Source organism: Halyomorpha halys, unplaced genomic scaffold (assembly GCF_000696795.3).
Source record: "Halyomorpha halys isolate HHAL.00 unplaced genomic scaffold, Hhal_1.1 Scaffold126.1, whole genome shotgun sequence".
Classification (NCBI taxonomy): domain Eukaryota; kingdom Metazoa; phylum Arthropoda; class Insecta; order Hemiptera; family Pentatomidae; genus Halyomorpha; species Halyomorpha halys.
In genome coordinates this window covers 2,385,377-2,408,161 of record NW_027112074.1, presented here as the reverse complement: position 1 = coordinate 2,408,161, position 22,785 = coordinate 2,385,377, and the positions used below count along the sequence as shown (strand labels likewise).

General features: G+C 31.3%; 1 protein-coding gene and 1 long non-coding RNA gene across 4 annotated transcripts in view; one reads left to right on the top strand and one right to left on the bottom strand.

Moving 5' to 3' along the window:
- LOC136796398 (uncharacterized) overlaps nt 1-22,785 on the top strand; it is a 228,557-nt gene that overhangs the window by 5,759 nt on the left and 200,013 nt on the right. The gene's annotated exons all lie outside the window — the stretch shown is intronic.
- LOC106678144 (carboxypeptidase D) overlaps nt 1-22,785 on the bottom strand; it is a 184,728-nt gene that overhangs the window by 19,617 nt on the left and 142,326 nt on the right. For all 3 annotated transcript variants that reach the window (XM_067050029.1, XM_014416488.2, XM_014416490.2), the window contains exon 2: nt 12,071-12,300. In XM_067050029.1, the coding sequence (XP_066906130.1) occupies nt 12,071-12,299 (229 nt within the window). In that variant the 5' untranslated portion in view covers nt 12,300. The remainder of the gene's footprint in view (nt 1-12,070; nt 12,301-22,785) is intronic.

Sequence of the window (22,785 nt, the reverse complement as noted above, 5' to 3'; positions counted from 1 at the left end):
ATGATCTTCACCAGAACCGAAATTTGAGTATTTTTAATTGTGAGCTCTGACTACTTTGATAGCAGTGCCGGATTAACCACGTAGTAGAAATTATTAGCTAGGGTTGGGCAAAAATTAGCTATTGTTTAAACTAATAGCTAAAATTGCCATGGATACGGTATTTATTTATCAATAGTTCATTCATGAATAAGGGTCGTATATTAGTTTCAACAATAGCTAATTTTTGCCTAGAGCAATGTTAAACTTGTAAAATTTTGATTCACCCCTAGCTACCATTAGCAGATATCATATTTGCTTTCATGAATTATTTTTCTATAATTACTTCGAAAAGAAATTCTGAAAATCTATCTGTAAAATATTTAAGATCTTATTAGTAGATTTTACTATGTTAATTTGTCTAAGAGATAAAAAACTATACATAATTTTCTCTTTTTTCTATTGTTAAATTATGTTTTGGAATAGGGACACGATGACCTGATTCGTCTAAGCCTCATCTTAATATATGGAATGTAATTTGATTTGTCATTTAGCTTGTGAATTGTTTAACCATGTTTTCAAAATATCATGCATGGGAACCGTTGTATTTTGGTTTCTTGATTTATTTTAAATCTATACCTCCTGGAAAATTCCAGATGCTCGTTGGAGAGATAGTTAAATTGTAGAAATAAGACAAAATAAAAAAACAAAATGAAATCTAGATTGGATAAATATTCTGTGGATGTAAAACCCTATTGATCCTGAGTGATGATTTAATTTGTTAAAAATATAAGATCGTTAATTTATAAGTTAAAAAAGTATAAATGAAAATAAAAAATAATCTTTGTATGGATTTATTTTAAACGTGATAAAAAAAAATCGATCACCAATAAAATTTGTATTATAAATATTTCTACGATCAATTAAATTAGTTTTATCGAATCAAATGATCTATATACTGTAGATATTATGTATTTCTAATACCAATACAAAATATATTATGAACACTTTCATAGGAATTAGAATACCCGATACCAATACAGAGTAAAAATGTCCTCTTTCGATTTCTACAGTGATTACAATAACAAGCTTATAGATCAGGAAATGAAATAGGTCTTTTAAACATGTGAACTTTTATTTTAAAAAAAAAAATGTTTTTACCTGCAGTGTTTTCTCTAAAAAAAATAACATTATTTTTGACGCCAGTTCAGATTACTGGAGTGTTCGGAGTACCGAAGTTCGGATTAACGAGATAACACTGTATTGAAAAAAAAGGTAACACTATTCCGTGACCATATACGTATTTTGACGCACATTTTCACCATCCTAGACAAAAGTCGTAAGGTTTTTGACTATTTTTTATTTTCTGGTTTTGTACTGCTGTGTAGTGGTTTGATTTGATGAAGTTGGATGAAAGTGTGTAGAGATCGATTCGTGGTATCGGCAACGAACCTTAGGATCTGATAAGTCTTATAATATTAACAATAATTCAATAATGAAATTTTAATTATTTATAAATTAAACGATTGAGATAATATTGAATATTATTTGTCAATTTTATTATATCAATCATGTAAAGTGAGAACTAGTAGAATAAAATAATCTTTTTTTCTTCAGATCTGAGATGCGCAATCAAATATCAATTCACCGACATAAGGAAACTAGCAGACACTGTTACGACCTTCAGTCGTTTCTTGGAATCCTTTCTCATTTTTCCTCTATGTAATATTACTCAGAAATGATTTGCTAACTTACTTCCCACTGTAAAATTAAATCAAAATGTCGAACAATTTCCGTCAGATTTATCGACAAAAGTGAAGTAAGCTCATTTGACCAAAGGTAAAATTCATTTCCAGCGCACTTTTCTCAGGAATGGGATGGGGTAATTTTTTTTTCTACGATGTCTGATAGAAATAAGGATTACTAATCATGTGAATTCGTATTTGATAGATTTTTGACTCGACGCGTCTTGAAGGTGTAAATAGCCAAAACAGCATACAATCGTTTAAATTTTTTTACGTGCGTGCAAATGGAAATAAATCGATAAAAAAACCTAATAAAAAGCAGTCACAGGCCTACCGACTGCGTTAACAAATGACAGAACAAAGCAGGATCGAACACAAACAAAATCCTATTTACTTGTTGCAAACTTTAATTCAATGACTGCTGAATTAACAGTGTTTATTATTGAAATGTACATTTTTATAATTAAACTGAAGTAGTAAACTGAGTCAATGTGCAGCTCTGGATAGGAGTGGAATATGTTATAGGGCGCATGACTAATTTTTATAGGAAATTTTTCGGCGTTAATTTACGATGGATATTAAAGAATACGGTTATTTTGCTGATGGTGTTTAAAAAATCATTGCATTTGTTGAAGATTTTTCCAATTCTGTGTCTATGTAAATTACAAACTCAGAGTAGTATCCTTTTTTGAGTTATGGACGGACTTCTTTTAGTGAATATAGTCAACGTTCTACAGATGGGTGGCTATGAGGAAGACCAGCTAATAGTGGGTTCTAGTATAGGGTGTTTTTTTAAGCCCGATAGAACTTGAAATTGTAAAAAAAACACAAAAAATTAAATTGTAATCAAAATTTTTTTTTTATTCGAAAGATCAATACGTGACATTAACATTTGAAAATGATTTCGGGCATATGGGCACCGCGGCTGTTCTTGACGAAGCGCATTCTGGACGTCCAATTTTGGGCCACTTTTTCGAGCACTGCTGGCCGTATGTCACGAATAACACGAACAATGCTGGCCTCCAAGGCGTCAATTGTTGCTGGTTTATCAGCATAAACCAGTGACTTCACGTAGCCCCACAGGAAATAATCGAGAGGTGTCAAATCGCACGACCATATGCGGCAATTTTGCTTATTAACAAACCCGTTAAGCCAAAAATGCGCCTCATCGCTGAACACAATTTTACAGAATGCGCTTCGTCAAGAACAGCCGCGGTGCCCATATGCCCGAAATCATTTTCAAATGTTAATGTCACGTATTGATCTTTCGAATAAAAAAAAAAATTTTGATTACAATTTAATTTTTTGTGTTATTTTTTACAATTTCAAGTTCTATCGGGCTTAAAAAAACACCATATATTAGTGCCGTTTCTTGTAACAAAGAAGGACCTTTTGCTGAGGTAGGATTTAATGAGGTGAGTGATATATGGTGGAATATTGTGGTTTATGGGTTCTGGGATGGTACCAAAATTGGTCAAATGCCCTTTTCGTGTGCATCTTTTCGTTGTATCCTTTTGTACTCTTGGATCTGGTTGAATGTTGTTTCTTAAGTCGTAACTGCTCGTGACCTACGATGTTATGTAGGGATGTATTTTTCTAAGACCTGATTAATAAAAGTTATTCTTAAGAATGAGTCATCATAAACTGAGTTTCTTCAACCGTTGAGGAGACTAAAATGGCTGCCATGATTTTTACGAATCCTTATTTAATTCTAAATTTGAGACGTCTTAGTTTTTTTGTTTCGATTTACCGCACCGTTTGCACGCAAATCGTCAAAAACTGTGAACTATTCAACGCTTCAAGACGATGCGAGTTTTTGTGAATTTCTTTTCTCAGATTTCGGATTTCTCTAATATCTGATCAAGGGGGGGGGGGAAGGTCAAGTTTTCATTTCGTGGAATATTTAAAAACGCATTCAAGAAAAAAAATATATTCATAAATTCGAAATTTGCCTAGAGACCCACCGTCATGAATGAGGCCAAACTTTATTTTCTCCCTTAGTGGCTTTTGCAATAATTGTAACATTAAGTTGGACAATGGGGCCTTTTATATAGCTAGCTGGCTGATTTCCGGTTTTACTTCCACCGTAGTTATTCTGTTCCGCTGGTCCTATTCTTTTTTATCCTTTTTCCGATGTAATAAACGAGTGGTTGTGGTTTTGTTTGGAGGGGGGGGGAGGCATTAAATCTGTATTATAGCGGCCATCTTCCAGTACGGTGAAGATGAGGTTCAGAAATTATTCAAGTATAGTTTTTCGAGATTACTACATGAATAATATTTAATCAAAAATAAATAATTAAATAGTGCTTAGAGCAAAATAATATTGAAATTTTAAGTGCTCCTCTAAAAAGATTATAACTGCAATATTTAACAAAAAAGGATCATCTTGAAACGCCTGTACCCCATCCCAGATACCAACCACATAATCCCAGATCACCAGTTTAAATTCCAAACATCCTACTCCACTATCCGGCAATGTCATCGGGTGCCTGTGATGTATCGTCTATATTGGAGCGCGGAATGTACTGTTCGGGAGTCTTTCTTGATTTAGAATAGGCTTTTGATCGAGTCTCGCACCCGAGACTGCTATACAAGATCCGTAAATTCCTACCCCTACATACTTCCTCAAAGTAAATTACTACAGCACTGATTGTTCCTCTTTCCTCTGTCTGTGGATGTATCTCAAAGTAGTATCTTTGGTCCTATCCTTTAAACAGTTTTTACAGCTGAAATCACGCCACTCATTCCTGTCGAACAGATACCCTACGCAGTACTATTGAAAATTGAAATCCTCACACAAGAATGAAAAGACGGGAAAGTGCTCCTCGATTCTATTACAACACTTACTAGACAAACGGTCTAATTTTCCAACTAATTACAAGAGACCTATTTATATTAATATAATAAGGCGTATCTGGACTTAGTTGAGCTTTGGAGCTCTACTTATTCTTCGAATTTCTCTTGTATCCAATCCTTACCATCCAAAATCTTTAATACTCCTTACTTTGTCACAAATTATGTCATCCATCTGGACCTTAATGTTCCGTATGTTGTAGCTTTGTCCAGAACCAGATACCAATTCTTCTATGATGAACTTCCCAACCACCCAAACCTTCTTATTTATAACCTGACTTCTCCTTCATACCTGATAATCCTCCAAGGAGTCTGAAAAGAAGATCTCCTCCTAATCTTCTTTTCTAGAAACATGATTGGAGCTCTATCAATGGGTAGATTCTCCACATGCCTGTATCATTCCGTTGTATAACTAACAACAAATTTATTTGTTATAAATATTTTTAATACAGTTGTAAATATCAATGAATAAATTAAGGAAAAAAAAGCTCTCTAAGCTTCTCTCTAACCTAATCCGACTGATGCTGGGAATGAATCAGTTCTTGAGGATTAACAAAGGCTATTATGGAGCAAAACTAAAAATATGTTAAGTTGGTCAAAGATAAGACGGGTTTTTCCCCTACTCCTGAAAAGTTTGTTTAAATTTCATCATAACGTCATAACGTGTTTTGAGTGAGCTCTTCATTTGTTGTGGCAATACTCTGCTCTCCTTCAAAGGAAATGTGAAGCCAAATACAAAGTATTTGACCACGCCCTCCGAGCTCAGGTTTATGTTGGGGTTTGTGAAAATGTCCGCTATTGTAATTTGAGCTGAAACAAAACGGTTCATACAACTCCAAACCCGCGGAGTTCATCATAACACCCATTTTATTGACTTCACTTTTCCTGGCAGCTTATTGCTCCATTATACACCTTCCTCTTAGGAAGGATAAAATAATGAACCGATGTTAAATGGTTTGTAAGTTTTCCATTCACTTATAAACTGTACTATTTTGATATATATGCACCATTTGAACTTAGCTGGTACATAATGCACTCATTTCTAGATAAGGCTGACCGATGGAAGGTGTGTTACACTGTCAAGCATTTGAATTACTGTCAGTTTAAAACCGTAGTAACCGGCATTTGCTTAGTAAATATGCATTAAGTGATATGTGGTTACTGTACTTCTACTAAACCCTAACAAGTTACTGAATTTCTAGTGAGCACACAATTTTCTATAATGTTTTATACTGCATTTTAGGACATTGAATTTCAGAAAATAAATATATTGACTGAATTTTGTACAGTTTTAAAATAAAGAACAAATTTCTCTGATTACAATGATTTGAAAATCTAAAAAATGATTTTTTTAAAGATACTGCGTTCTTCCTATACAGAGCTTTATTATTTGTAACTTCATGTCTCGTCCATCCATCTTGTTAAATTCTTTTTAACAATCAAATTATGTTATATTTAATAGTTCAATGTAACTTTCACTATTATAATCCTATTTGTGTGAAACCCCGTTACTACGATGCTTCACTTCGGCAACATGTACTATTAACTATTACGACTTATCTAGTGCGACAGTACATACTTTATGGCGGTAAATGCTGTGATTATAACTATAGTACAGTTTAAACTGTGACATTAGCCCTTATGCTGTTTTGTGCCCCTTCAATTGTGGACGCTTAATTTATTACTAAATTATTAACAATATGTTAGTAGTGTAGTAGCCGAATTACTATAGTACAGTACTACGGTATAATTAATAGCGAGATGCGATTTAACATAAATATGTAAATATGTATATATTTTCCTATAATAATTTTTTTCCTCTTCTTTTATTGTTATTAGAATATACCTTAATTTTTTCCCTTGTATTTATTATTATTTTTCTACCTTTGTTTTTTTCTATTTTCTTTTAAATTTGTAACTATATAAACAATAATTGTTCCCTTTTGTCAATTATTTTTAGTTCATTTGTGTTAAATTCTTTTTAATTTATATTATTAGAAGTTAATCACTCTATGATTTATGAGATGATAAATGGTTTTGTTTTATCTGTTGTTTTTTTTGTTTTATTTTACATATTCAGTTATAAATTAAAAAATTTTTTTTCTTCTCCCATTTTTGGATTTTCTGTAAGTCCAATTTTAATTTTATAATTTTGTATTATGCTCTAAAGCGCTAATGCCTCCAATTGGTGCTTGTAATATTATTCTAAAGGGACTAGTCCTAGAATAAATAAATAGTGTTATTATTTTTATTATTATAATAATAAGATAGTAGATACGCAACCTAATTATTATTAGTCTGCTGTGAAAAATAACTAAAATTATATGAGAGTATTATTGAAAAACCTCATTTGTATTCTTCCCAAATCATGAAATTCTAGTAGCTTCTCTGAATAAACTAGTACCCTTTAATAAAAGGATCCTCCCAACTCGTACTGTGTTTTCTGTAGTCAACTTTTTTTTTTCATCTGGAGTTTGCATTCAAATGGTGGACTTTGAAATGAACGAAAGATCCTCCCGACCGGATGTTTTCCTATGTAAAGCTGAAAAGGGGAATCCTAAAAAAAGTCATCAAAAGTCTGTAGCGTGTATGAGCCTAAGTTAGAGTTGAGGATATTGTCCAATTGCAGTCCGTGCCTCGTCTGGTCTGTTCTGTGTTCTCTGCACGTCTCTGTCGTTCGATGTTCCTCTAACTCTATTGATTACTTAGTCAACAGTCAGGTATCGCATTGAATCTGTGTTCTGTTTAGTCTTATCTCAGGGGCATGAAGTGAGTGATCAAGAGATAATGTAATCTATTCTAATTAATAATACAATATCATAGGTTAATAGAATGTATTAAAATATCTATGTATTAAAATATAGGCTAATGTAAATTTTTCTATTAATATCACTCCAGAAAATTTTTGATAGAAATGATGATCAAACATAGCTTGTTTCTTATAAGTTTATAGTTATACATGTTTTTTTATTGTATAAACATAAAACATACAACATTTACCATATTGTTTAAGGATACCCCCCTATAATACAATTTTCTTGATAGTTACATTTTAAATAATTACTCTATTTTACATTTTCGTAAAACAAACCTAAGGCGAAAAAACTAAAACATTAAATTTAAATAAAATACGTTACATTGAATAGAATAAAATATGTGTCATTCAGTAACATGAAATACATATCATTCATTTATATTTACATTAATATATGTTTGGTTATTTTATGTTTACATCTACAGGTTGTAGTTATAGTGTAATTTCCTATCTCTGTGATTAACCCAAGGTTGGAGTTGGGACAAGATTGGAAAAAATTGTGTGTCAGGTTATATGTGTGATTCTATACGGTTTCTATGTTTAATTCGGAGTGTATTTTAGATATTCTAGATTAATTGGATTTTTTTTTTGGAGTAATGCTCCATATGGGGCAGGAATTCGTTAAGATGAATCTTAGCACCGCTTGTTATAGTATCAATTTATTTCTATTGGATAATTTTATTTTTTTATTAAAGTATGGATACATTTTATTTAAATATTTCCTTGCATTTTTTAAAATTTGGAATTGATGTGGTGGTAAAATAATAGTTCGCTATCTTAAGTGACTCTTAAGTATTTAACTGTTTTGGCAAATGGGACAGGGATATTGTTTAAATCTTTGGTAGATGGAAGTATAGGCCGTCGTTTAGTCAAAATGGTGGCTTCTGTTTTATCAATAGCTAAAACTAATTTCCATTTTTTAAAGTATTTAGGTCTTTTTTTTTTAAAGCTTCTGTAAGCCTATTAACGATTGTGTCAATACGGTAAGAAGAGTCGTAAATAACTTTGTTATATTTATATAATATATTTCTTATTGTGATATAAGATAATTTTATAATACAATACTTTTTTTTTTTAGTTTAATTAGGGATACTAAAAAATCTTCATTAACTACCTTAGTGAACCAGGAATTTGTAATATATGACAATTCTAATCACCTATTAAATATCTTTCGACAAAACAAAAACTTGGTTATAAAAAAACAGTGTTGCCACGCTGATGGGGTAGTGTTTGGAATACTGAAGGCGCAAAAAAAATAATAATAAATTAAACAAATGGTATGTCCACACGGTGAAAGTTAACAACTGAATTTTGGATTGTATTGCTGAAAACGGATTATACTCTTATCTATGTTGAGAGTAATAATATATCAAATTAAATTTATTGTTTCTATTTATTGACTTTATTAAAATTCCACTAAAATGTACGCAACGCAACTGGTAATAATTTTTTAAGTTTGGTAATATTTTGTTTCTTGTTTTATAAATATAATATAAATATAAATAAATCGATTTAAGTAATATGTTTCTCACATTTTTTAAAAAAATAAATATTTAATAATAATAATAAAGAAAGATATACCAAAATAATTAAATAAACATACAAAAAATTAATTATACATTTTTACTTTCGCATACCTATGTTACCGTTGTTGTTAAATAGTTCCTTTTTAGATTTTACTTAACCTATATATGAACCTTGCAGTTGACGGGATGACTGTCTCAATAAAACCAATCTTATTATTTTCAATATTGAATAAATAACAATTTAGCATTCAATAAATAGTTAAGAGCGTGATGGAACGTGCTATATTTTTATATTTCTGCCGTACTTTTACAAAAGAAAAATTTAAATTTGGCAACAAAGGCATGATGTTCCTTATGTAACCGGCCTAGCCCGAACCATATATCAATCCTTCCATTATAAACTCCCTAACCACTCAAACCCATTAGTTTCTAACCTTGCTTCCTCTTTCAATCCTGGCGATCCTCCGAAGTGCCTGAAAAGAAGATGGCTTTTTAACCTTAAATTGTAAAAATGGTTTTAGAGTGCAACCAATGGGTAGTTTCTCTTCATGTCTGTATCATACTATTATGATCTTTCTTCAAATTCTCCTCTTGTATTTTATGCACAGTTGTAAATGTCAATAAATTAATATTTAAAAAAAAACTTTCAACCAGAAATATTATTAAAAGTACTTTTGATAACTGTGGAAATTGGAGTTAGTCAATCTGATAACTTAATGGCTCATTTGGAAAATTAATTACGAGGAAGTATTGCCACAATAAATAATTTATAAAATATGTGTTATAAAACAAAAGGAGGATTAATATCTACTCCAAGGTAGTAAGTGTAGGTTGTATGATGCACGAACGCACTAGATTTTTTTCATTGCAATATTACGCATACAAATGTTTTATTCATTGATTAATTTTATAAGAATTTTATGTAGTCTTCCGTTCATTATCATTACAGTTAATTAGGCAAATTAGAAGTCTTTATGGGTTGCTACATATAACTACCTGAATACGTTTCCTCGTCATTTGACGGCGTATAAATTGGAAAATAGATGAAAGGGAAGGAGCCCCCCTTACAAAAATATATTTGCCTCGGAAGGGAAGGCGAGCTATCGGCAGATAAAAGAGCACTCAACCGTGATTGCGGAAAATGGCTGCGATAAATTTTTAGAAAAGCAGTTTAAGAAAGGAATCCTCAAGCCGTTTTCCGCCCGATTGCAAAACTTAAGTTCTTCTGTATCTGAAAATTATGTGTTTCTTGAATATTTTTGATGTTTCAATTGGCTTTTATTCGTTTAAATTACTATCATTAGTTATTTTTTAGTATGTTTTATTTTTTCTCTAATTTCTATGTGTGTGGATGTATGCGGAAATTTTATTAAAGGCGTAGTGAGTTACGGAATTCAGTCATCAGGATAGTGTAAGATAAACTTTATACGAAGACAAAAGATAGAAACAATGTCAATAGTATGTATAACTACCGTTTACAGACTACTATATACTATATAAGACGTAGCTTCTAGAACGTCTGTTGGCTGATCTCTAGAATGATCCTTGTATCTGACATGAGGAGATGCTAATGTGCGGTATGAGAACGTAGGGATAAGTTAGCAAAGATGTGAGTTGTCAATGTTGGAGGTTTCCAGGAATTTTGTATAGGTAGAGCCAAGGATTGTGTAACAGCTCTGTATGTTGTATATTACAGTGTAACATCACTACTGTATGTTGTATATTACACTGTAACATCACTACTGTATGTTGTATATTACACTGTAATATAACTACTGTATGTTGTATATTACACTGTAACATCACTACTGTATGTTGTATATTACACTGTAACATCACTACTGTATGTTGTATATTACACTGTAACATCACTACTGTATGTTGTATATTACAGTGTAACATCACTACTGTTGTAACATCACTACTGTATGTTGTATATTACAGTGTAACATCATTACTCTTGATGGTTATAAGTTGATGGTTAGGGTAAATGGGGGGGGGGAGTATGTTAGTCTTATTTTGTCCCTCTAGGTTTGGGCCAATATTTTCGTTTCATGGTCCGGTTTTTATTGCCGTTCGTGTGTGGTCTACACCTGGACTATTTATTTAAACATTTATATTAATAAAAGAGGATATTTATGAAGCTACAAGTTACAAAACGATAACTAAGGGTTTTCCAATAGGACCTTTGTCCGTTCTTGTAAAAACAGCTTAAAATTTAATTCTACCTATAAATCAGTATAAATTAATTTCTGTTAATAGATTGTTTTGTAAAACGGTTTTAAAACATGGTGGTAATAACTTTACCAAACTAATAATGGGTTTTTGAAAATGGGTGCCGTTTGTTTTTCTATTTATTTCCAATAACTCCTAAAATAATACAGATAGCTGAGATGTGCTTAAATTTGAGTCCTAGTAGAGTTTTTATGTTCTATAATTCCCGAGATGCTACCTTTTCGAAACAATTATTTTTTTCCAAATAATAAAAAATCATTATTTTGTGTATTTATTTTCAAAATTCTTAGGAAAATAATTGTTGTATTCTACTTCATTTAACATAATTGAGACCGAATAAAACTCTTTACGTTCAATATTATCCAAGGTACAGTATTTCAAACGGCAATCTTGTTTTCAAAACAACGAGAAATCAACTTTTATTCCAATCCTTAAGAAACCAAAAAAAAAACCTTCCTTTGTAATTGACCCTCCTCACCCTACGTTTATTCATCCGCTAGTCAAATACAAGAGGTGTACTTGTGAATGCCTTCGCTTGGAACTACTTTCTTTGAAACATTCATCGTTCGTGTTACCTCATTTTGGAAATATTTAGCCTTATCCATTCGTAAATCCTCATCCTTAACACCATCAATAAACATCAGTTATATATAGATCTCATTGATTAACAATCTTGTAAATAATAAATATCCACGCAAGCTTGCATAAATATGTACTTTTTTCCATCTCATTTTCTTATGTTATAATATTATATAGCTATTATTGGTTTATTTAATTTTGTTGAAATTAATATAATCTAGACAAACAAATGCTACTAAAATTGTTAATCTTAGGGGGTCTGGTGTCCCAGATAGATTGTTCATTCATTTATGTCAATTTATAGTAAGTATAAACATAGTATAAGAGTATTTGGAGCTTACCTTGGACGGATTTTCCGATGGAGTAAAGCGCTGTGAGATTAGGATACCTGGAGGACGTGGTCCTGAGGAACTTGGTCATGTCCTCGTAGTCGTGGTACCTGAACTCCACTCCGCTCCCGTAGTCCTGAGGGAAGTAGTCCGGGCTGCTGATGACCCTGCTCTCTGCTGGTGCCTCCCGGCTGGCGGTCAGTACTGCCAGGGTCAGCCCCCACACCACTCCGCCGTACATTCTACAACAAAAGGTGTTCAAGTTAGAATCTAGCCCAAGAGAGTAATATTCTTAAAATATATTGGATCATAGTTATATATTCCATATTATATCATACATTCATAATACTGTCAAGGTTAAATATCTTAACCTCATAACTCCAGCGGCGCTGGTTCTATTCTTGCCTGGAGGATCAACTTTTATTTCGTAGCGGCACCACATAATACTCCCCATATAAGTTGATACTCCCAGTCTGGTTAAAATAAGTGGGTTACTCGTATAATTCAGACTTACCTACCGTAAATCAGAAATAACCAAGTTGAGGTAAATAAAAAATAAGTTAAATACTGCTTGCCATAGAGATTTTATATGCCTTATTGATTCCAATTTGTACTGTTTTTGTTCAGTTACTATAGTTGGTTTCTGTTATCAATAGTTGTCACTAACACCTATGTACTAAATAAGCATTTTTTCATCCTTCTTTTCCATTGAGAATAGTATATGTATACGTTATATTCTTCTACAAAGGTTTACGGCGACGGCAAGAACTGTCACAGCCATGGTTGAACTGAATAGTAGTGGCCTTCATGACATATTCTGTCATTACAGTAGTATCGCACTATGTATAGCGTAAAAGCTTATTGCGAACATTTAATATCATGTCAGAGGTTTTGTGATAGTACATCCTCACTTGTAGGTGATTGGTGACAGTACATTGGCCGTAGCTACTGTCACGTTAAAGTTCATACGCGGTGAACATACTGGTACAAAGAGGTTAGCTCCTCTTCTTTAGTGTACTTTTTCCCCCCAAATTCCACCTTATTACAGATCTCAACACATAGGAAGAACCATCAATAAAAATTCCAGCTTCATAGGAATGAAACAGTAACGAATTAGGCCACGTACCGACGCTAGGCATAGGCATATCTGTAGCCTAAGCTTTTAAAAATTGTTCGGATAAATGTCCTTTGGATAGGGCTGTCCGTTAGAAGAGGTTTAACGGTGTATGCTATTTTTTGTTCTTTAATATGTGGTAATTCAGTTTTTACAAAAATCAAAGAATATCATAGATATTGAAAATTTGGCAAACACTTTATGAACGTGACCTTTGCCACTCCTTTCACTTTTATTCCTTTGACAAATTCTGACTAGAAAGGAAAAATAATTTGAGAGAAGTTCTTGAATTTCCATTATTGTGGCCTGATATAGTTAATGTACGTTTGTAAAAAAGAAATTTAATTTGCATTTTTTTTAATTTTATCTTAACGTTTTTATTTGCACATATAAAATAAATACAATTAGTAAATGGAATGCAATACATTAACATGACATTGCGTGAGGGAAATTGCATCCAGTGGTACATCCTCCTCACCTTTCTAAACTTAACTATATTGTCAGGATAGGAGGTCCCTCATCAAATTTCTCTTCAGCCTTGTCCGAGATACGTCAGGACGATCATTTCTCGCACATCCAGTGCGTAAGTGTGAAGGGTCTCGTTAGAAACGTAGAGAGGTTTGGTAGTTATCAATCATAAAAGCTCTGATTGGGACGAATGTACGTCTTTTTCATACATACCTACGTGGTTCATAAATTTGCCAAGCGTACATTCATGTAGGTTTTTGTAAATAATTTAGCCCATAAACATGTTTTTGTGTGAGGGGCAGTTTAGAACGTATTTGAATTATGGAATATAATATACTCTTAGTCTGAAAGTTACCGTTTTACGTTATGTCTTGACGTGAGGGCTACGTTTCACCCTTTTGTTTAAAATAATTACCAAAAATGTAAATATATTATTTTGTGATATCGGTTGGTAGGCCAGGAAAACTCATTAATAGTCATTACTCTTGAGCGATTAGTCTTAAAATTAATAATTTCATTGTAATTCAATGCTAAATGATTTTCTAAAGTCCATTTTATCAATGTCGTGATTGTTTGTGGTTGCACAGTCGTGACTCCTTTTTGGCCACGAAAATCTGGGCAAATTTCAAATTAAAATATTAATATTATATTTTGCGTTCAAACTTTGCGTGATATTGGTTCGAACGAACCTGGAAGTTAAGAATTTATTTTATAAGTTTTTTTTTTAAGTCAAGATCTGTAAATTGTCTGTAATTTTTTATTTTTCTATCACACTTCTAAAAAAAATTAATCGATTAGGTCAAGTTAATTAAAATGAATTCAATTATGAAATCAACAAATTGTCGAGTAAGCACGAATGTTACATATTTAAATACCATTACACTCTTTCTTTATCAAAGGGTTTGCGAAATGGAGGCTTCCCAGCTGATATTGCATGATTGCTAAATACCGTGCAAAAAGAAGAGAATTCGCTCGGGATGGTGCGGGCGAAGGCGACCATAATGGAGCAGGTTCGTGCCACTCCCGATAGCGCCAGAAGAAGATAAAGCCTACTTTAAATTAGAACAGCTAACTCGAGCGGACTTCTTCTCTCGAGCAATGATAAGGAAGAGTAAGATCCTTATCAATGGTGCTCTAGTAGTCGAATGCTCTAGGAATATTCGTGACTGGTGTTAGATTTATCGATTCTATTCATGACTCGATAGATCGCCAAATGTAACTTAATATTCATCAGTTCGGAATAAATCATCAAAGGCAAAAGGGTGAATCGTGGAATGACTAAAACTCTATTGGCAAAAAGTTATTTCATTTTTTCAGATTACATCTATATGATAAAATCCGTCTATTTGCTTCTGTCTTGGTATTGCGGGAGCTGTGGAAATTCGATTTGCGGAACTCTATTCTTTAAATTTGACTGATTTACATTTTTCAACTGCTTGTATTACTGAAAAATATACAGTGGAAATTCAAATTTGTTTTTACATATTATACCTACGCACCTCCACGGAGCGCTTAACTTTTTACCACCGTCTTTTTCGAAATGTTTTATATCAGTATATAATGACAGATATTATTTTACACTTATCTCAATAAAAAGCTAAACTTTAAGCTATTTTTACTTTATCTCACCTATATACATTGCATTCACATTGAAATCTTGAATCATTTGGAACTGTGAAGTGTGAGTTTTCGACGGAAACACTCCTTCTAAGGTCACCTCAGCCCAAATAATTAACAAAAGAATAAAAAGAATTTTTACCAGACCGGTTAAGATAAAAACCAACACAGTGGAAATCTGGAGTTTACTGAAAGTGTCCAATATTTTCCAATCTCGTTTCGAAATATTAATATATTTACGGCTTTGTTGCACCTTTGTGCCATGAAAGTTTTGTTAAACTTTCGTATTTCAAGCACTAATAAGATGATCGTTTTTCGCACCTCAAGAAACCAATACATTTTCATAGCAACAAAAAATTTTTTTCTCAAAATTTTCGCGTTTCGATTTAAGGTTCCTTGAGTCCAAATAACCAAAAAGGTGTCTTTCAGTACAGAGGGGGTGGGGAAAGATGAATGTCCATTTATATGAACAGCCTGGCATACAATCGAAAAGTGATCGTCATCCTGAAAAATAAAGAAATAACTTTTTTAAAACCATTGAAGGTAGGTTCTGTTTTAAGTTGCAAATGTGAATGAAGGAAGGAAGAAAAGTGTTTTATAAAAGGTTTAATTCTAGGAAAAAATTATTTAGAAAAGGGCAATTAATCAAAATGGGACAAAGGCAATTAGCCTGCATTTTTAAGATTTGAAAAAGGAAATGACATCAATATGAAGGTATCCTTGAGAATGGCCTGAGGGTCGAAACGTTGGAAAAGTTGTAAAGAATAAAGTTGAGATAAAAAAAGGTACAAAGTTGTTTTAAATTAAGAATAAACTAAATCATTCTCAAACAAGAATATATAAAATAATTAACTATCAGAAACTATCACATCCACCTTCACATCACACTGTAGTGATTTTGACGTAATGCATCAAAAACTTGTCAAAAAACAACCTGCATAGATTAATTGGAAGGGACCTCTTACATGACAGCGCCAGACCTCATGTTTCTCGACTGACCGGGAGTAAATTAGACTAGCTGAGTTACGAGGTCCTTCTAGATCCACCTTATTTGCCAGAATTATGTCCGAGAGATTCCCATTTGTTAAGAAATTTGGACAATATCCTTAAAGATTAAATTTTTTATAATGATTCTTGAGTCACAAACGCATTTCCTGATTTCATTTCTTTACAAAACCCTCTTTTTCTCATTTCTGGAATTGAAAAGTTGATAACACGTTAGTGAAAATGAGGATAAATATTTTGAAAAAATATGTTTTGATTCCGTAAAGTTGGTTTAATCGATAGCATTTCTAGTGAAAACTGACATTTCATATGAAACGATCATATATTTCCGTGTTCTAAGTAAAAAAAAAACATTATACAGTAAAGTAAATTCTTTAGACACATTACTTTGCAAATATCACTCCCCCTTTAGTTTAAACAATACAATTCCAGCATTCTATGATTAACAGGCGACGTAAATTGTGTAAATTTATCGCAACCGACTCTAAACCCGCCCACAGCACCCGTAGCTTAAACAAAGGCTAGCCATTCATCAAAAGACCACTTTCCCTTAAAATTTGGCTCTGAACGTTTTGAATTATTTAACTCAAGCTTTGGAAATTATTTATTTGCTGTTCGCTTTATAATAGAAAAATAAATAAATAGAAATTAACCTAAACTCACAGTAATGAGATAGTGTTCAATGTGTGGCTATTTTTGGATCTAAATTGTAAACTTTCCTCAGAGAATGATAAACAAGATACGAGAACAATAGGAATAGTGGTACAAGTATTGAGATTTTGTTAACAAACTTGAGAACAATTACAATATTTTTAATGAGGTGTAGAAGATGGTAGCAGGGAGTCCTTGCTAAAACAGTTTTAGTGCTACACAATCCCTGATGAAGATCTGAACCTCAGGTCGAAACGTCGGCATAAATAAATATTTTTTTGTTTATTTATGTTCCTTTAGCTGATCGCACCCCCGACCATCTTCTCCAATTACAATATTTTTAATTAATTCAATTTCATTATTGAAGTAAAACGTGGAGTAAATTGGCTTGTTTCAGATCAAGTGTATTTCTTTTCCTTCTACGCAAAAATTAACAAACTCAACAACCGTGCACTTTAAACCGTGCATTTTTTTAAATTATAAAATAAAATATCACATGGAGATTGAAATATAATACTTACAATCTAAGAAGCATTAGCTCAGACCCTAAGTTCATATCTAGTGGCTACTGATAGGCCTCTAATGTCAGATTTTAAAAACTTCTTCCTTCAATGTACCTTAGTTTTGTTAATTTAGAATCATTAACCGTTTCCCATTGTTAACAGTATTAAAAACAAATAAATATGGATTACAAAATAAGTGGATATTTAATTAAAGGAGAAAAAAAGAAAAATTGAAGCTGCCAAGCGAGTTCGATCTCTCATGACTTAGTTATATTATTGTATTTTTAGCAGGAACGAAGTTGATATTTGTTATTTGTACCTCGAGAAACTCTGAAATAAGAATTTGTATAGCAACATAAAAATACAAATTTATTGTTAGAAATTTTTGCCTTCCTGGGTAGTTAGTAAAATATGAGTGATGTGCGTACCAGACTATATCTATATTTTTTATTTTAATTTTTTTTAAGAAATTAAATAACTTTTACAGGCTTACTAATTAATACTAATTAATTTACTTTTTTATTTCCATTATATTAATAGCCGAGGACCCGGGTTCGAATCTGGCTGCGGTAGATAATTATTTATACTGTTACTTTCGCTGTGAGTCAACCTTGTAGTTCGGTAGTCCTCCGGGGTCCCACCTAGACTCTATAAAGTTGTTACTCTCAATTAGGAAACAAAAATGACGGTAGGGCGTGATCCTGAACAAATAATCTCCTTGCACAACCATTGTTCAAGTAACAATGCTCCCATATTAACCTCAACCACCTTGATCTACAATATACCTAATGATCCTTCATCATAGCGGTCCAGTGAGTATTTTATTTCACTACATTTTATTATTTAAATAAAATAAATTACTTACCTTTTTTATTTTGTTTTATTCTTATGAAAAAAATAAATAAAGAAAACCTTGTATTTGTATTGTTATTTATGTGTTGTTATTGTATTGTATATGTATTTGTAAATATTAGATAAGGAAACGATTATATTTAATAAAAAACTGAATTCTTGACTCTTGATTGGTTTTAGCATTCATGATTTTCGTTTTCATAGTGTTCATCAATCTTCAATCAAAGAAGCTTGTGTATGCGTGGCCTTTCTGAAATACCAATAATATAAAAATTTTGAACTTATTTTGTTTTTTGTATAATTTTATCAGTTATTGAGTAGTTTGTGGGGGTACAGGGGGCCTCTCTATAAATGTCCATTACCTTCCATTTAATCTCTACAATTTTGAGGGTTTTGATTTAATTTTTGTTAGATCATAGCAGTCTATCTGATGAGAATATTTTCGATTTTCTAACTCTCTTCAGCGCACCTAACTATGGAATTTTCAATGGAATGTGGTATTTTTTAAAAGGATTCTGAGTTAATGAAATTTCGAAATATTCAATTCTGAAATGTTTTTCTTCTTTAGATTTGATGTATAACCACACCATTTCATGACATTGTTAATGATCTTTGCCAATTTGAATTTTTAGACAGTAATGAGCTAGATTTAGACTTTAAAAAAATTACTTCATTCTATTGAAAATTCCAGAGTTAGGAGCTGGAAATCCTATAATACAATAAAAATCTTATTAAATTTCCAAAACTTGACTTGAGTCGGTGACATGTATTAGTCCAAGAGCCCAAGAAGAGAAAAATAAAGTTATTTTAGCCCAATTTTTAATTACTTTAATGAGAGTATACAGTTCAGATTCGAAATCGGTGACTCAGTCTACCATAGTTAGCCCAGCTCTCCTGTACGGAGCGCCGCTTTCACCCAAGGATGGAACACAGCGCGATCTTCGATCTACCGACTGTGCCGAGTTTATACAACTGAGGCACATCGAGTTCTTCGACTGGCTGAAGACCAACATAAACCCACTGTTCCAGACACTATCGCCCTCTACAGCTCAAATCAGGTGGCAACAATGCCAAGTGAGCAATCATAACCGGTGCACCAGACACATTTTTCAACACTATTTTTTAGTTTTATAGTGTTTTAGTTATAGTGCCATCACAACCCTCAAACGTGCCCCAACACTTTTGACTCACACCATGGACTCAAATTCAGCCCATCTCATTACTACAAAGTCTCTATAAAATGTAGCCCTGCTACAGTAAAAGGAGAAAGACTAGACATTTATAATTATGTGTATATATTAATTAATATTACGTTTTATATCAGATTATAGTTTTTTTTAATTAATAAAACCATCGTTAGACAATAAAAAATTGCATCTGAGCTAGAAATAACAAAAAAAATCATTTGCTAGTAAAAAATATATATAAATAAAATTTTTCTTTTGATAGATTTATTTATTGATAGATATTACTATCTGCCACACTGTTGTGGGCAATAGGTAATATTGATGAATGATCTCATACATACTAAAATAAAAAAAAAACTTTCTTAAAATATATACAAACAGAAGAATAAACAAAATGAACATAATCAAACTATCTGTATGAAAAATAAATAAATAAAATAACATACTGATAAAATAATATATACAATAATAAATAAAATTAGCCTTATTTTGTGTTAGAAAATGGTTCAATGTTTCCTTTTTTTTACTATATCAATAATGTACAGTAAATGCAGTAATCTATACAGTAAATGGTATTTAAAATTAAATGTTGAAGAAATTACTCATTTTTCATACAAAGCTCCATATCCTCTAAAGTACCAACAACACTAAAAAACTTAATAGCACATTATTTATAGCAAAGTTAATGTTCTTAAATATAAGCCCTAATAGAGCACTTTGCGTTCCTGCGATATGATTTCTTATAAACCAAAAGTTTTTTACAGATATCAAGAAATAAATCATGAAAACTACTACCCCTAAGAAAGTAATAATTATAAACTACTTTATAGTACATTCAACTACCTCCAATTTGTGCGCTGATAGACATATGTACGTCGTTTCAGGAGTTTGAATTTCTATGATATTCCCCAAATTAAATTTACAAACTATTCATTTTCCTTTATTTCATTATTTAATGTTGCTTTTGGAAAAAAGTATATTTTGTGAACAATTCAACATAAACAGCTCTATTAGGGCTCATATTTCAGCAAATTCACTCTAACTTAAATGATGATTAATTAACTAATGATTAAAGTGTCGTAGGCAGTTTTTAAGGAAACAGATAAAGCTCAAAATGAAAAATGAATTTTTATTAACGTTTTAAAATAGATATCATTTCTCTATGTTTTACAGAGTCATCAATTTTAACTGTTGACTATTTATAGTTTTCATTAAAGTAATAAAAATAATAATGGGGTGAAATAATTTGATTTTTTTTTTTTTTTTAACGCTTCTTGGAGTATGATGTATAATTCATGTACATATAAATATTGTGCATGCCATGTCATTCGAGTACATTTCAAATCCGAATATTTTCAAGGAAGATATGGAAAAAATAAATAGTCTTCACTATATTGGTATGATAATGTGATAGGGAAACACCCACTCTCTGCTAGCAATAACTGCGTTGAGGAAAAAGATTTCTAATAGTGTCATCAGATTATATTATTCTAAAGAAATACTGATCATTTTAATTTATGGTATTAGATAGTCAGATAAACAATGATTAATAACAATGAATTATCAGCTAAATTACCACATAAATTCGAATCATGAAAAGAACCTTCTGCTGATTATAGCTTTAAATTGCTAAATGTTTTGCGTTATGGGATCAGTGTACAACTTTGCACATGTTAAGAATTCCCAGCACGAGATTGCATTTTTGTTTTGTTTTGTTTAAACTATAAAATCATTAATTAATATTTAAAATTTGTTTGAGATTCAGGGAGAAAACAAAAATAACAATTAATATTCATCTAAACGATTATTCCATAGCACTGTGGAAAAAAAGTAAATTACATAGTCAAAACTGATGAATCTATCATAGATAGTTAGAGAGAATTTATAAAGGCAGATGTTTCAAAATTAAAAAAAAAAAAAAAATTCAGTCGGGGCTCAATTTCATTGAAACTACTAGACCATCTGAAAACCTTATCATTTAAAGTAGAGTACATTACCTAAAATATGAGCCATAATAGAGCTATATACGTTCAATAGTTACGAATTTTTTTTTAAAGAAACATTTCATGAAAAATCAATAGTTAGTGAATTTACTGTGGGTATTTTTATCACAGGAAATATGAGTCATACTATTAGCACTATCAAATTAAAGCTATTATAATTTGCTATAATGTAGTTTATGATGTTAATCTTCGTATGAATAGTAGTTTTAATAATATTTTCCCAAAATAAATTATCAAAATGATTGCGAGTTGTTCGGACAAAACTTTTATCCTATGAAAACAATATATCAGGAACCATTAGACATAAAGATGTCTGCTAACACTCAAATTAAAGCTATTTGAACCTCATCAATTTTGACTAGTAATTATACACATTGTTAATTAAAGTAATAAAAAATAGGAGTGAAGTAATCGTTCCAATCTCGGGCACTAGGCGACCAATCAAATCCCTGTGTTTCAGGAAGTCATAAGATAGTGTTCATTGGAATAAAAATTAGTTTCGAAACTAAAATTAATTTTTATATTATTTTATATTTATAATAAAAATTATTGTATTCTCGGGATAGCAAGTCAAGCTTATAATTCTATTGAAAATACTAAATTTCAGAAATTCAAATTCACGTTTTAAAATGTTATTATATGTAGGTACGTATTTGGTTCCTGATTTAATTAAATTGAAAAATTACAATGTTGAAGTTCCAAATAATAAAGAATTCAGAAATGTTAAATCCAATGTTGAGATTTTAATAGTAGAATTTTATATTTTAAATACTCCTTTCACTTTTTAAAAATCTTAAAATTGTGGTAGTTTTAAAAAGTTTAAAACTGAATTTTCAGTCTTCATAATAGTCATAAATATAGTTAGCTTCCATTTAACTTTTCACTTATGCACAAAATGTTCGTTTTTTTACATAAAATAGCTGGGGTATTCATGATATTGTGTTAAATATAAAATGTTTTATCATGTTACATGCTGTAAGTAGGGATAGGATTTTTATGTTTTCACATATTTTTACTTGACCATGATATCTGCGATTCCCTACTAACTAAAGATGTTTCAAGACATTTATGGCCAAAAGAAGGCATTTTTATTTCACATATTTTTAAATATTTGGCCTTTTTTACATATTTTGTTGTAAATCACATATTTTCTGAAATATTTGTTATTTTTAACATATTTTTAGATATTTTGTCCTGAATCACATATTTCCTTAAATTATTTGTTCAATTGTAAATACATTTTTCGCAGCAAATACGAAAACTCAAGAGAACCCAAAAAACTTAAAGGTGAAATTTATAATTTATCATAAATAGTGCGTAAAAATTC